Source organism: Spizellomyces punctatus, assembly GCF_000182565.1.
Source record: "Spizellomyces punctatus DAOM BR117 chromosome Unknown supercont1.20, whole genome shotgun sequence".
In the NCBI taxonomy this organism is placed as follows: Eukaryota; Fungi; Chytridiomycota; class Chytridiomycetes; order Spizellomycetales; family Spizellomycetaceae; genus Spizellomyces; species Spizellomyces punctatus.
This window is the reverse complement of record NW_015971556.1, coordinates 163,773-177,392: the sequence shown is the minus strand read 5'-3', so window position 1 is coordinate 177,392 and position 13,620 is coordinate 163,773. Positions and strand designations below refer to the sequence as shown.

The 13,620-nt window shown below is 47.7% G+C and overlaps 5 protein-coding genes across 5 annotated transcripts; 3 read left to right on the top strand and 2 right to left on the bottom strand.

Moving 5' to 3' along the window:
• Positions 1 to 811: 811 nt before the first annotated feature.
• On the top strand, positions 812 to 2,573 carry SPPG_08253 (uncharacterized protein; the record flags this gene model as incomplete). Its single annotated transcript, XM_016756413.1, has 9 exons — positions 812 to 844; positions 907 to 979; positions 1,042 to 1,133; positions 1,201 to 1,352; positions 1,430 to 1,478; positions 1,535 to 1,801; positions 1,861 to 1,947; positions 2,006 to 2,342; positions 2,413 to 2,573. The coding sequence occupies exons 1-9, from the start codon at positions 821 to 823 to the stop codon at positions 2,571 to 2,573; spliced, it is 1,242 nt and encodes a 413-aa protein (XP_016604392.1). The 5' UTR covers positions 812 to 820.
• Positions 2,574 to 3,338: 765 nt separating this feature from the next.
• On the bottom strand, positions 3,339 to 5,558 carry SPPG_08252 (uncharacterized protein; the record flags this gene model as incomplete). The annotated part of the gene is made up of 9 exons (XM_016756412.1): positions 3,339 to 3,578; positions 3,637 to 4,063; positions 4,121 to 4,250; positions 4,309 to 4,384; positions 4,446 to 4,730; positions 4,794 to 4,820; positions 4,893 to 4,960; positions 5,026 to 5,351; positions 5,404 to 5,558. 9 exons carry the CDS (start codon positions 5,556 to 5,558, stop codon positions 3,339 to 3,341), a joined length of 1,734 nt encoding a protein of 577 aa, XP_016604391.1.
• Positions 5,559 to 5,979: 421 nt separating this feature from the next.
• On the top strand, positions 5,980 to 9,597 carry SPPG_08251 (multidrug resistance protein; the record flags this gene model as incomplete). Its single annotated transcript, XM_016756411.1, has 9 exons — positions 5,980 to 6,775; positions 6,838 to 7,283; positions 7,353 to 7,420; positions 7,490 to 7,778; positions 7,844 to 8,062; positions 8,123 to 8,218; positions 8,286 to 8,853; positions 8,925 to 9,236; positions 9,299 to 9,597. The coding sequence occupies 9 exons, from the start codon at positions 5,980 to 5,982 to the stop codon at positions 9,595 to 9,597; spliced, it is 3,093 nt and encodes a 1,030-aa protein (XP_016604390.1).
• Positions 9,598 to 9,886: 289 nt separating this feature from the next.
• On the top strand, positions 9,887 to 11,508 carry SPPG_08250 (uncharacterized protein). Its single transcript, XM_016756410.1, has 4 exons — positions 9,887 to 10,112; positions 10,173 to 10,436; positions 10,492 to 11,096; positions 11,160 to 11,508. Exons 1-4 carry the CDS (start codon positions 9,933 to 9,935, stop codon positions 11,404 to 11,406), a joined length of 1,296 nt encoding a protein of 431 aa, XP_016604389.1. The 5' UTR covers positions 9,887 to 9,932; the 3' UTR covers positions 11,407 to 11,508.
• On the bottom strand, positions 11,503 to 13,296 carry SPPG_08249 (uncharacterized protein; the record flags this gene model as incomplete). The annotated part of the gene is made up of 5 exons (XM_016756409.1): positions 12,767 to 13,296; positions 12,620 to 12,705; positions 12,517 to 12,554; positions 11,954 to 12,454; positions 11,503 to 11,892 (listed from the first exon to the last, which is right to left on the bottom strand). The coding sequence occupies exons 1-5, from the start codon at positions 13,102 to 13,104 to the stop codon at positions 11,503 to 11,505; spliced, it is 1,353 nt and encodes a 450-aa protein (XP_016604388.1). The 5' UTR covers positions 13,105 to 13,296.
• Positions 13,297 to 13,620: the final 324 nt, after the last annotated feature.

Genomic DNA, 13,620 nt, shown 5'->3' with positions numbered 1-13,620 from the left:
GCGGGAGATGTCCAAAGCATGCAAGACGACTTCCTTATTTTATAAATTACGCAAGACAAAACAATGTCATGAAGGAGACTTCCGGTAACCCCCCCTGTCGACCTGCCAGTCGCTTGCCGAGCCTGAGTTTCCTGGTATGCTTGGAATAACACGCGCCCCTATTGCGATTGGTGGAACGGATGGCACAGCACTGCAGTGAACAACACGCGCAAGTGTTCGAGATTTTTGCATGAGCATTCGATGTGATCGTAGGCAGTCAGTTTCAACACAACGGAGAGAGTCCTCAAAGGACATACATTTTGGCCGGTTGTAAGAATAGGCGCTCGGAGAGAGATCGGAAGTCATCCAATATTGTGACGCCCGTCGCAGTGCCCCTACGGTTCCCGCACATATTTGACGTCTCCCACGATCTCGTGTTTTTGATCTCAATCAGAACACGAAAGGAGACTTACATTCCTCCGTGTACTGCCTCCTGGTTGCCAAGGTACACCCAAAAACACAGAACGTTCGGTATAACGGTTTCGCGTAAGCAGCCCAGGAAGTCAGATTTCGTTAGCCGTTAGTCCTACCCTTCGGACAGCGGGGTTTCGCTTTCATGTACTAACACGTAGTCAGACAGATCTCATCGAGAATGTCCGACCTCATAGCCCTTCTACTGTTCTTCCTTGCCCTAGTCTTACTACGCTTCTTACGTAGCATCCTCTTTCCTCCGTCCTCGTTTCCAAAAGACATTCCGGTGGTGCCTTTTTGGGTCTCCACACTAGGGTTTGTCACAAAGCTTGGACAAGATGAGATATACATGAGATACATACGCCCTTTGATGGAAAAAGAAGGCGTTGTCGCGGTAGGATCTCCTGTGATTGCGACTGACAGCGACGTGCTCATGGCCCTGGGTATCTGCTGTAGATGTGGTTTGGAGGGCGCTGGAACATTGTTGCCGGGCATCCAGACATGTCGAGAGAAATCTATAGTAGAACCGGCAAGTATCCGAGTTGGGAGGACGGCGTACGGACATCGCTTACATGTGTGCTTCCATACCAGATGACTTTGTGAAATCTGGCAACAATGAAAAGATTCCCCATTCTGTTTTGGCATACTTCTTGGGTGCCAATATCATTTCAACCCGTGAGGAAGTAAGTGAAAGTGCTTGCCGATTCAATTCTTTGCCATCCGACTTATGGTTTTGTTGGATGTCAACAGGCATGGCAACGCTTCCGCACAGTTCTTGCACCTGGGTTTCGACAGCATTGGAAGCCTGCCGTCTTTCAAGAATGCGTGAAGGACATGATTGAGGAAATAGACAAGAAGTGCAAAAATGCGGAAGTAGTTGAAACAAACAATCTAATGCAACGGTGAGTGAGGCCCCTACCCACCAACTAGTGGCGCCCCTAACATGAGAACCGCTCATCGTCGAACACTTGGCTTTTAGACTCTCAATGGATGGTATTGGAATGGCCGCGTTTGGCAAAAAATTCAATGTGGGCTGCAATTCCTTCATGATTGGAAATGTCTCATCTCACACGAAATTGCAAAGGCCATCAAAAACCCCAATACAGCAATTTCCGTTGCGCATTCGATAGTTAAGAAGAGCATCTTCAAGCCCCTCTTTCTTTTCTTTCCAGTTCTTGATCGGCTGCCTATAAAAAGTCGCATTGATGCCCGACGTCGCATTGATTGGATGGAGAGCGTGCTGTTTGAAGCAGCTGAAAAGGCCGTTGAAGAGGATAACCAAGTTCTAACAATTATCGCCAGGTTGGTGAAGGCGTATGAGAGTGGAATATTGACGAAGAAGGAATTCAGGGTTGGTATGCGAGTCTTGGTCTATGTATGCAAATCACAGCGATAACTTGCAATGATTAGGACAATTTGATGGTCATCTTTGTTGCGGGGCACGAGAATGTTCAGCAGGCTTTAACGTCGTTGCTTTACCTTCTTGCCAAACACCAGGTAAAACGTGATCGACTGCCATCGACGTTAGGTTATTCTAAATTCACTCACCCTCTAGGACGTTCAAGACAAAGCTCGAGCTGAAGTTCAGGCATACTCGTTAGAAGAGCTAACCACGGCAGAACGCATGCCTTCGCTCCCTTATCTCCAAAGAGTTGTAAAAGAAACTCTACGAATGTACCCACCCATTCCAATGCTCATCAATCGCTGCACGACTCGTCCCACGTTTCTCGGGCGGTTCATTATCCCTGCCCAAACATATGTAGGCTGGCACGCTTTTGGAGCGCACCATGATCGGCGTGTATGGAAGGATCCAGAGGTATTTGATCCGGAAAGGTTCGGAGATGGAGTGGGAAGGTATGAGTGGGTTCCGTTTTCCGAAGGGGAGCGAAAGTGTAAGTGCTCAGTAAGATCATAACTGTTTATCCCATTTCGGAATCTAACCGTTCTGCGTTCTTTGTAAAGGTCTAGGAATGAAACTTGCGCTTACAGAAATGCAAACCATTGCAGCTGTCTTGCTGCACCAATACACTTGGGACCTGACTGGGGATGCAAAAGTCAAGATGACGCCGGGTGGATTGCTGGCTCCTGTTGGACTGCGGCTACAGTTTGAGCGGTTAGAGTAAGGTGTATTTGCAGAATTAAGCTCGCTGCATGTAGAATCTTGGTAGGAACATGTCAAAACGATGTCAAAATGGGACCGTGGGAAAATATAAACAAAATGACTTTACGCGTTTACATAATCTTACGCTGTCATCAAGGAGAGAGGTCAGCACCCGAGGAATTCCGCCAGGAGGTGAAAGGGACGAGTTCTTATTGGAGAAGAAGGATGACATTGGCAAAAAGACTTGAGCGAAGCGCAGTCCTCCAGGGTTATAAAAAGGCGACCTTTCCTCTTCCCCCCGCACTTCTATACTCCTCGCCGACCTCTCCAACATTCTCTCTTTCTTTGGTGTTCTTGTTTTCTTTCTATGGTTGGAGAGAGGGGGGAAGATCGCCTCGGGATCGGCGTTAAACTCGACTCGGTCGAAAACGGATACCGGAAATACGTTTAATGGTCCGTCGTTGAAAAGCGACGGTGTTGCTCCTGTTGGAGTGTCAGGGATTTTGCCGCGCGGGACGTAAGTGGTAGGAGCGCGGACGTGCTCCGAGCTGCATTTGTAGCGATGACGAGCGCTCCTCTCAGAGGAAGGGCCCGATACTTTTTACAATATAAAGGAAGAAACTTAAAGGATGAAAGCAATAAGGCATTGGGTATTTTTCACTACAAGCATGCATGCAGTAAAGCTCAAAGCTAGTTGCACATTTGTATTTAAACTTGGACAATAAGAATTCGCGTGAACAAACAAAATGAAAACTTGCTACAGAAACTGCTAGACGAAGTAAACTAGCTAATGAGCCATCCTTTGACCGAGTTTTACCCAAGTGTTTTTGAGGCCAAATGCAAGAAGAAACGAGAGCCCGGCAAACAGAATGGACCATCGGAATGCAGCAGTGGTACCGTCAATAGTAGAACCCATGTGCATGCTCGACCCGCCCATTGACGTAGAATTGCTGCCGCCCATGTTCATGCCTCCTTGTGAGCCGGAACTGTTCGGCATTGGCATTGTCATTGTCATAGAGTCTCGTGCCTTTCATAAAAGGTTTGAGTTTGATGCGTGTATCGAATACCTGACACAAGACACATACCTGCATTCCACCGCCCATTCCACCGCTCGTTCCACCGCTCGTTCCCCCGCTCATGTTCATACCACCTCCGCTACCCATACTCATTCCTCCGTTACCATTGGCGTGCTTGTAGATGCTAGAAAGAACCGCGACTAGGATGCTTCCTCCAATGCGGTGAAAGTATGCGGGCAAATTGGACATGACCTTGGCGTCACCTCCTTCGGGTAAATGTGCTTGGGCTACCAGAAAGCTGTTCTGCGTGGAGAACCCTTGTCCAGCACCAAAAATCATGAGGTAAAGCGCTGCAACCCCCTTGTTTGGCACTCCTTGGGAAACTGCTAGGGAGAAGAGACCTGTCCCTAGTGTTGTAAGTGCGGTACCCAAGATCACCAGGTGATTGGCGCGAACATAAGGCAAAAGTCGGGAGGAAGCGATACCAAACACCATCCTAGTGTTGCAACTTTAGATCAGCTGGAACTCAATTGCTAAAGCAGACTCTAATTACCAAGACAAGTTCAGGGGAAGAGAGACATCAACAGCAGATTGTAGAGCTGTATCACCCTTGTCGCCCTTATAGAACATGGGCCCGTACATCATAAAAGCCATCGAAGCGCCTGCTTGGAAAAAGTTCAGAACTGCAGGCAAATGGTTAGCTGGCTAATCAATATAACAAAAGCAGACTTGTATACTTACGAAAGACTGCATTGGCGTTGACAGATTTAAACATATGCGGGGGCATCACAGGTTGCACTGCAACATATATTTCCACCTGGCGCAATAGAATTAGTCAAATGCGATTTGCAGAGGAGGAAACCCAAGTATCAGCTTACGTATACAAAGGTTGCCAATGCAACACCAGCAGCACAGAACAGTCCGATAATGACACCAGAAGACCATTCATACTGGGATCCACCCCATTGAAGTGCCAATAGAAGACACACTGCGGTAGCAACCAGGAGGAAGAAGCCAATGAAATCAATATCCTTCAGGGCTCCGCGACTGGTTTTTCGATCACCAGAGTTTTGTACCAATACTGGAAGCGGCAAGAGGAAAACAGACAACGGAACGAGAATATAATAGATCCATCTCCAGCCCATGGAAGTATTGTCCGTAATCTGCGCAGTGAATTGGTTAAATGACGGCAAGGTTTAAACTACCTGGAGCACCGTGCTACATACCGAGCCGCCAACAACAGGGCCCAAAATCTAAGTGAATAAAAGAACCGGCATCAACATCTTGAACTGCCAAAGAGTGAAAACCATGAAGTGTATCATCACCATTGCGAGGCCCATGGCAGCACCAATAATATTGAATGCAAATCCACGCTTATGAATCGGGTAGAGATCTGAAGAACGATATCATTGGTACCGATTTTCACGAGTTTAACAGAAATAAAACTTAAGCGCTCACCAGTGAAAACAATGAGAGACATGGCGGTGATTGCGGAATTTCCGAGTCCCTGCAAACCACGAAAGGTGGCAAGGGACTCCATGCTTTTAGATGCACCAGCGCCAATTGAACCGGCGACAAACGTCAGCAATCCAATGCTAACGCAAGTCCTCTCTCCAAATGCAACAGCCAAACGGCTCCAAAGCGGAATGAGAGGGGTAGAAACGAGCGTGAATGCATTGAAAATCCAAGGAAGCTCTTGGGAAGAAGCGCCAAGGTCTTTGCCAATCGTCATAAGGGACGGGGAAGACCCGTCCAGGTTGACAATGAGGTACGCAAGAGTGACGCTAGCAGTGACGTTAGACAACGACGACATGTTCCAAAGAGAAGACGGCCTACCAAGCCAGGGTCACCCTAGCACGCGTTCTGCTGAGGCTTGCGTAAGAGGTTTTCGGAGCGTTACGGTCCACCTCAGCGATAGTGTACTCGCGCTTCTCCCCACTGGGAAGCGGATTTTCGATAAGAATATTGCAGTCAGATGTCGAGTTTGCCATGGTGGATGAGACGCAAAGAAGAGATGGAAAGCAAGCAAAAAAAAAAACCAAGTTGAGGAGAGAGACGAGAGAGAAGAAAGAGCTGATCGGTTGTTGGCCGTCTGGGCAGTGTTGGGGGTGTTCTTGCGGAACTATGCACACGGGGGTTGACGCGCGGTGTTAATGCAATTGGCTGTGGAATCTCCTGTCTCTGATTGGCTGAGACCTGATCGGGGAGATTGAGGGAGACTTCCCAATCAGAAATACAACCCCCGTGTAGACGTGAAGCACTGCATTGCCCAATGGCATAAACGGCGCGTGGCCCCGCTAAGCCACATCAGTGTGCTGGCTCTAATGCTCTGTTTGCACAATAGGTTGCATAAAAACAGACCCGGCCATGTCCGGTTTTCCTTGTCCGACCTTCCTGCTTTGCTGCACCACGATGAACACCAAGATCTCTTTGCCAAGATCGCCGACAGAGGCTATTTTATTCGTATATGTATGCGACGCGGACGGGAAGCTTCATTTTCTTTCTTCTTCCTATGAGAAATCCGTCAGTCCCGATGATGACAGACAGCTCCCCACGAGCATTTCCGCGCTTGTGAAACCAAGTTTTATTGAAGAAGCGGCACGCCACAGAGCTGTTACGCTTCGACTTCACGGAGAGCTCAACAAGTATAATGTCGAACTTGATGACCAATTCACGACGGCACAATCGGTCACATTCTATGAGAGGGCACTTCCCCGGGATTCATCTATGGCAATACAAGGCGTTGCAGCGCTCAGTCACCTCGACGATGCTGACAATGATAACATGCCGGATATTATCCATTACCTCTCGAGTCTTCTCACCATTAAATGCCGTGTGACGCCTTGGTCTCTGCATCCAGTGCGGTCTGAAAACAATAAAAAACTCTCCGCTGTCATTGCGGAAATCTTGGACAGTCATTTCCGTTTCAAGGCGCACGACGATCAATGGATCTCTGGGGGCGGGCGAGACTTTTTCATCTACAAGATTGAGTACTTCATCGATCGCAGCCTACCCATTCAGTTCATCCTTCCCGGGTTTCCCTGCAAGTCACCTAACAAGGAGTCCAAGGTGTTGGGAACTCTTCCCGATAAAGGAGAAGAGCTCGCTTTCAAGACTATGGTCAAAGTAGCGGAGATGATTGAAGTAGTGTATGTCCCTGGCGTTCGATTCGCCATTGTTTCTGATGGTCATGTCTTTAGTGACTTGCGTAAGTGTGTAGTCATTTGGAGGAGCTACATTGTCTCTTATTACTTATCACTACGCTCTCAGTTGGTGTTCCGGATGTCAGCGTCAACGAGTACGGCCGCACGTTAAGGACTGCGGTCGCTAGCATGTCAGGGAGGCCAGATATATTCACCTTCCATGGTCTTGATGATCTCCTCTCTCTTGATGCGAGTCGCGCCACATTTACTGAAGAACCGGGTCATTTCCCCGAGCAATTGCCTTGTCTATCTTGCTATGTCATTCCACGTTACACATCTGCGTCCGTGCTGCCGGCGGCTGACGACGCCCGTCGTCTATTGTGTCTTCTTGCTGGAAGAGACGAGAAATCACTTTATGAGGAAATCAAGCAGAATACATCTGTAACAGGACTTTATCGCGGCTTCTCTCGGTTCTTACTGGAAGATCTCCAGCAACAGCCGGAAATGCTTGCGTTACCATCCAAAAATGCACGTAAGCAGTTATGCTCCAAGATTGCGATGGAGATGTTGATAGTAAGTGTCTCTGTAGCCTCTGTATATGTGATTCGATGCAGATAATAAGATTTCTTCTGTCCTACTTAGCGAAACCAAGCTTATTCTACAATTGTTGGCCGTCTTTTTCCGATTCATGTTCGCATATCCATTCATCCGTAAGTAAGAAGATGACAGCATCAAGAAATTGAAGCATATCTGATTCGGAAAGATTCGAATTGATACAGATATAACTGTGCTGGGCCCAAATTTGGAGTGAACCTCATACACAAAGATTTTGTTTTCCAAGCTGGCACTCTCGACGGTCAGAGAGGCGACGCTACAGAGATTTCATTGTTTCATATACCCACTCCATGGCACAACCTTGTCGTCTCTGACAGTAACGGTCTCTGTATTGTAACAAAGAAGAAGGATGCGCTTAAACTCGGGGGCGAAAAAGAGCCCAAACTTATGTTCTACGAAGATGGAAGGCCGAGCCATTTACTCATTGAACAACCATTTGCCAGCTTGTATAAAGTAAGTCTGGCATCTCTCTCTGCTCCAAAGATAAAGAAAGGTTCTCCCATTAATAAATACCACAGGGTGCAGGAACCCAAAGCAAACTCCCCGATCCCGGGTCTGAAATCGCACCCGCTGCCGAGGTCAAGGAAATCGTACTGTCTTCTGAACCAACAAAATTTTCGGTTACTTCAGTCGCTGCATCAGAACCTTATTGTGCATATTCCCCTGCTCGCAGGAGATTCCTGCTATTTTTGATTGCATTGGCGGGTGGTTTTGGGCCGCTGGCTGGTAATATCTATGTAAGTAATGCGTCTTTTGCATACAGTTTCGAAGGGACATTGATGGACATTTCTTTTTAGTTACCTGCCATGGAGAGCATTAGAACCGCCTTTGGTACCAGCGTGTCGATGATTAACTTGACAGTTTCCATGTTTATGTTGACCTTTGCAGTGGCGGTAATGTCTACATGAATGTTCTATCCTTTTCGCATTTGTGACTACAGCATTTTCTTGTTTCAAACAGCCAATGGGATGGGGAACCTTGGCGGACTCGGCAGGTCGCCGCAACGTGTATCTCATATCGTTTGCCATCTATGTTGCCGCAAGCATTGCTCTTGGATTCAGTCAATCTTATGCTCTCCTTCTCGTACTGCGTATTGTGCAAGCTATTGGAGCATCATCCGTCCAATCTCTTGGTGCTGGCACCATTGCGGACTTGTTTAAACCTACCGAACGCGGCCGAGCCATGGGGATATTCCTTCTTGGCCCGCAGATGGGACCTCTCATTGGACCTGTTCTGGGTGGTTTCCTGACTGAATACGCCAGTTGGAGATGGATCTTTTTCTTTCTGGCAGGCCTTGGAGCGGTCACTTGGATACTCTTTTTGTTGTTTCTTCCGGAAACTCTTCGAGCAAAGGTTGGCAATGGTCAGGTGTACGCCGACCATGGCCTGTTGGTCTTCCCTGGCCCGCATATCCTTGAGGAGACCAAGGCCGCCAAGTCTGCTACAAAGTATAATCCCCTTGCACCACTTCGTTTCCTCCGCTTCAGGTCCATTACTCTATGCGTCACCTACATCGGTATCATCTTTGGTAGGTTATTTGTGTTATTATTGAATACCTTGTAGTCACTTCTCTCATTCTCCCATCATGGACATTATCAGGTTCTTTTTACTGTCTCAATGTCGAAATCCCAGCTGTGCTCAAAGACGTTTACGGATACGACGCATCACGTGTGGGCATTTCCTACATTCCAACTGGGGTGGGATTCATTCTCGGCTCCACTATTGGCGGCCGCTATGCGGATTGGAAGCTGCACCAAGCGATGTCAGCTACGGGATTGGACCATGTGCCAGAATCACGCATCCGCTCTCAGTGGGTTGGAATCATCCTCTTTCCAGTCGGATTGGCCCTTTTTGGATTTGCGGGACACTTCCACTGGCATGTCAGCCTATTACTTGTGTCGCTCTTTATCAGTGAGTACCTCATCTTGCGTGTATATCAAAATGTTACCCTTGCTTATTGTATATTGCAATAGGTGTCTTTGGGATGACCTGGCTCTTCTCATGCAACACTACGTACCTCATAGACAGCTTTCCAGGATCAGCTTCAAGTGTTGTGGCACTGAACAGTTTATTCCGTAACCCAGCGGCAGCCCTTGGTTCCGCCATCATTGGTCCCTTTACTAACAAGGTAGGCCTATGGCCCGCTTTCTTGTCCGTGGCGATGGTGGATGTTACTGGTGCAGCGCTCGTAGTTATCGTGATGATTTACGGAGCAAAGTGGAGGATGCGCTCCAGCACGTCTGTGAACCAGACAGACAAAGGCAAACCTTGATATTTTGTCAGACTTTTTGGGTCTTGACAGTAGTGCAAGTTTTTAGTATGCGGGGACTCATATAAAAGAAACATTTGAACAGTTCATAAAAGAATAGAACTTGTCCACTCAGTGCCCTTTGGATCTAATAGCCAAGTTGACTTGATGGTAGTCCCTTTACTTCGCCATAGCTTGGCCTTTTTGAAACTCGACTGTCAGCACCGAACTTTGGAAATGACGGGATAAGTTCATTACATAAGCACAGCTCAGTTAATTAACCAGATTACTCATGTTTGAATCTTGGGAAATTGATCTGCTCTGCCCATTGTGAGATCGTACATACTTGTTATCTCCAAATGACTCAAGGACCTTGCACATCGCGGCTAGCACAAGCGGCCGCAGCGCACAAGTCTCCATTATTGGAAGGTCTTTCGCGAGCACTTGCGAATCCCTATGATGCCGTTGCGTCTCCCAATGGTGTTGTAAATTTGGGAACGGCGGAAAACCATTTGATGTTTCCAGAATTGTTGGAGAAGGTTCGTTCAAGAGCTATAGAGATGTTAGGAGAGCTTCTCATTATCTTTCATCATCCACAGCTCAATTCTTCTTCAATACGGCAAGTAACAGAAGATATGTTGAAATACGGAACAATGCACGGGTCGGAACCACTTCGGAAAGCCGTTGCCAACCTTTTCAACAAGTACTTGAAACCGTGTACAGCGATTAGACCGGATGAGATTACGATACATGCTGGTTGCGGCGCAACGGTGAATAATATCGCACAGACCATTGCCAATCCCGGGGAAGGAATTTTAGTGCCTACGCCGTACTATGGGGGTTTCGACTTTGACTTGACACTGGTATGGATGTAAGATGCTTTGTCACGACGCCGCTCTTAAACTTACCCGATGTCAGTATGCGGAAGCACGACCTATTCACGTTCATACCAGCGGAGCGAATGCGTTCAAGATCGAGGTTAGCGCTCTAGAAAGGGCGTATCAAGCTGCACTGGAAGATAACATCACAGTACGGGCACTTCTACTCACCAATCCTCAAAATCCACATGGTCGTGCTCTTTCGATTTCCGAAATTATGCCTTTACTACGTTGGGCCAAAGAGCACAACCTCCACGTCATTTCTGATGAAATCTATGCTCTGTCTACCTTTATCAACCCCAACCCTTTTGTCTCCGTTTTATCCATCCCAGATCTCCCAGATCCGGAGCATACGCATGTTCTTTGGAGCATGTCAAAAGATTTTTGCATCAATGGCGTGCGTGTTGGTGCTTGCGTATCCAGGAACCCAGAGGTACTGGCCGCGATGCAGATGTTTGCGCTATTCACGAACACTTCCAGTCTCGCCGATCGGGCTGTTGCTAATCTATTACAAGACGAGCAGTGGGTGGAATGGTTTGTAGAGGAGAATCAGAAAAGGATGAAGGAACAGTACGGGAGGTTGGTTGGGGAGTTGAATAAGATGGAAATACCTTTCATGACTGCCGATAGCGGGTTTTTTGTGCTGTACGTACCCTCATATTGCGCTGCCCACTACCTGATGCTAATACCTGTTCCATAATGTTATAGGGTGAATTTATCAAAATGGTTTGAAGCTCCTGGGAAGAGTGGGGATGAGCCCTGGAGAAAATTATGGTACAAGCTTTTGGATGGCGGGATTTATATACTGCCAGGTGAAGCGTTCAATATTTCCGAGACAGGGTGGTTTCGCATTGTTTTCACTGTGTCATGGCCGCTATTGAGCCTTGGATTAGAGAGACTTGGTCAAGTCCTTGACAGAGAGAAGCAACTTCAGGTTAGCCATAGTAAGTTGTAGATAGACCCTCTTACGGCGCAAGAAAGTGTATAGAGCTTAATAGGCTGAATTCATATTTGTTAAATATCGGGTACTGTGAATATTCCACAGCCATGTTCACCCACGTCTTGCACGTCCTTGTACCTCCTTTTTTGTAGCTTGTCGGGTCATGCTGGTCATAACCTCTAGCACACCCTCTTCCGACCATCCACACCGTACTAACGAATCGACACAGGTAGAGATTCTGTTCTGCAAACTGCTGATATCAGCCATCAATTTTTCCGCCTCCAATGAGAGGGCAGACTGATTGGGTTGTATGTGGTTGGGTTGTATGTGAGATGGGAAACTATCAACTTCGGCAAAAGCTTCGGCAGGATTTGCAGTTTGGGTGGTTAGACTGTCGATATGTGCTTGGAGAGAGTGCAAGGATGATGTCCATGATGAGAGGTGACGGGTAATAGGTTCGGGTGCGGGCTTGGTTGCTGGTCTTGGATTCAGTGTTCGGCTCTGGGATGCATCAGCGGTCAGTTTGGATGGGCAGAGCAAGGACACAGAATATGACGCCTACTCTCAGTTTGTAATCCCCGACTCTGGGGGGATCCTGTGACTTTTTCTTTCTTTTGGCTGGGCGGCTGGGTTTTTGGGACGGAGTAGGGGGCGGGGCGGAGGATGATGAAGGCGGAGGCGAAAGGGGGGTTGCCGAGGGGGGTAACAAGTTTAATGGACTGGGCAGTGGGAGCAACTGCTCGGGTTCAGGATTGGTTGACGTTTCTGACAATTCCGCTTGCTGAGCCTTTCGCTTCCGTGATGCAGGACGAGGAATAACTACCAGACTATCCCTCCTAAATACGGATGGGATTGTGGTAGCTTCCGATCGCTTTACCTCTATCACAACCGGTTCCATCTCACTGAGCTGATGAATATCGATTCCCTTCTCTTTAAGAATACTGTCTATACTGGATCCCGGCTTTAGTTGGATGGGTATCAGCTTCCGCCTGTGGACGTTAATGACATGAGACATGCAGTTCGATCTAACAGTGAACCTGTGCGCACACTGTCTGACTGGACACTGGTGGGGATAATGGCTGTTTTAGCACAAACCGGGATGGCGTCGGGTCTATAGGTGCTCACCAGGAATGGACGCTCATCTGTGTGCGTCCGTAGGTGCTCTGTGGATCATTTATGCATTTTTACAATGAGATTCACCAATACCATATGTTGGATACACACATACCAATCAATCTTTGTCGATACTCAAAATGCTTCTGGTTACCGCATCCCTCCCACTTGCATCCAAAGATGGCCGCCTTGTCGGTGACGCTACATATAACAACGTAAGCATCTGCAATGCATGGTATGGGGAAATGTGCATTATGTTTACCTCGCCTTCTCACTCCAGGGAAGGGTGTTCACATGCCCGCCGACATGATGGACAAAGTCTTCCTCCGAGTCATGAAACGTGAAGCATCCTTGCCACTTGCACCAATATCGTCCGTTTGCAGCGGGCGGTCGGTCGGGTATGTGTGACTTGGATTGGAACTCGGAAGGCAAATCGTGGTATTTCATTGAGGCGACATGGTCCGCTGAGGGAGCCAAGGTCATGACATCGATAGGCGAGGGAGGGAGTTGGGTATTGATCGCAGCATGTGGAAGTACAGCGTTGCGGGAGATCTTGGAACGGGATACGGGAGAAGGAGGAAGACTTGAATGGTTGTCCATGATGAAAGTTTAACTTGATGACTATAGGGTATGGTGCAATTAACGTGGCAAGGATGGCAAGACAAAGCAAGTGTGTGCAACAGGAACATGCAGAGATGAGCCAGAAGGGAAAAGACAAAATGTGGACTTTTTGTTACTATTTCAGATCCCAGAATCCAAAATCAGATGACCCTTCTTCCTGCAACTCTGTCCCTTTACGTTTCTCCCAATATTTTATTTCTTTCTAATCAGATCATGATCCCTGTCGGGTCAGACATTTTCGACGAATCATTTAATGATCCAGAGGCACGAAGAACCCCCTAAAGTCATTGATATCTTTCGCTGAAATACATTACCACTCATTTGGCATGGCATACGCAGATATGTGTCTAACTTTCATAATATTCACAGCGAAAGCCTTGTCCGTTACCTATCTGATCTCCATCAAAGTCGGAGAGTAGTTACGTAATCGAACGTGGCTGATGGTCGCTGTGGCACAGTCGGTGTGCTAGTGTCACGCTATTTCGATAGTGTAGA

Excerpts from the sequence above, each read along its gene's own strand:
- SPPG_08250 (XM_016756410.1), top strand. The coding sequence starts at position 9,933 with ATGACTCAAGGACCTTGCACATCGCGGCTAGCACAAGCGGCCGCAGCG. Across the intron at positions 10,437-10,491 it reads TCGACTTTGACTTGACACTG|TATGCGGAAGCACGACCTAT; the intron begins GTATGGATGTAA and ends ACCCGATGTCAG. Across the intron at positions 11,097-11,159 it reads GATAGCGGGTTTTTTGTGCT|GGTGAATTTATCAAAATGGT; the intron begins GTACGTACCCTC and ends ATAATGTTATAG.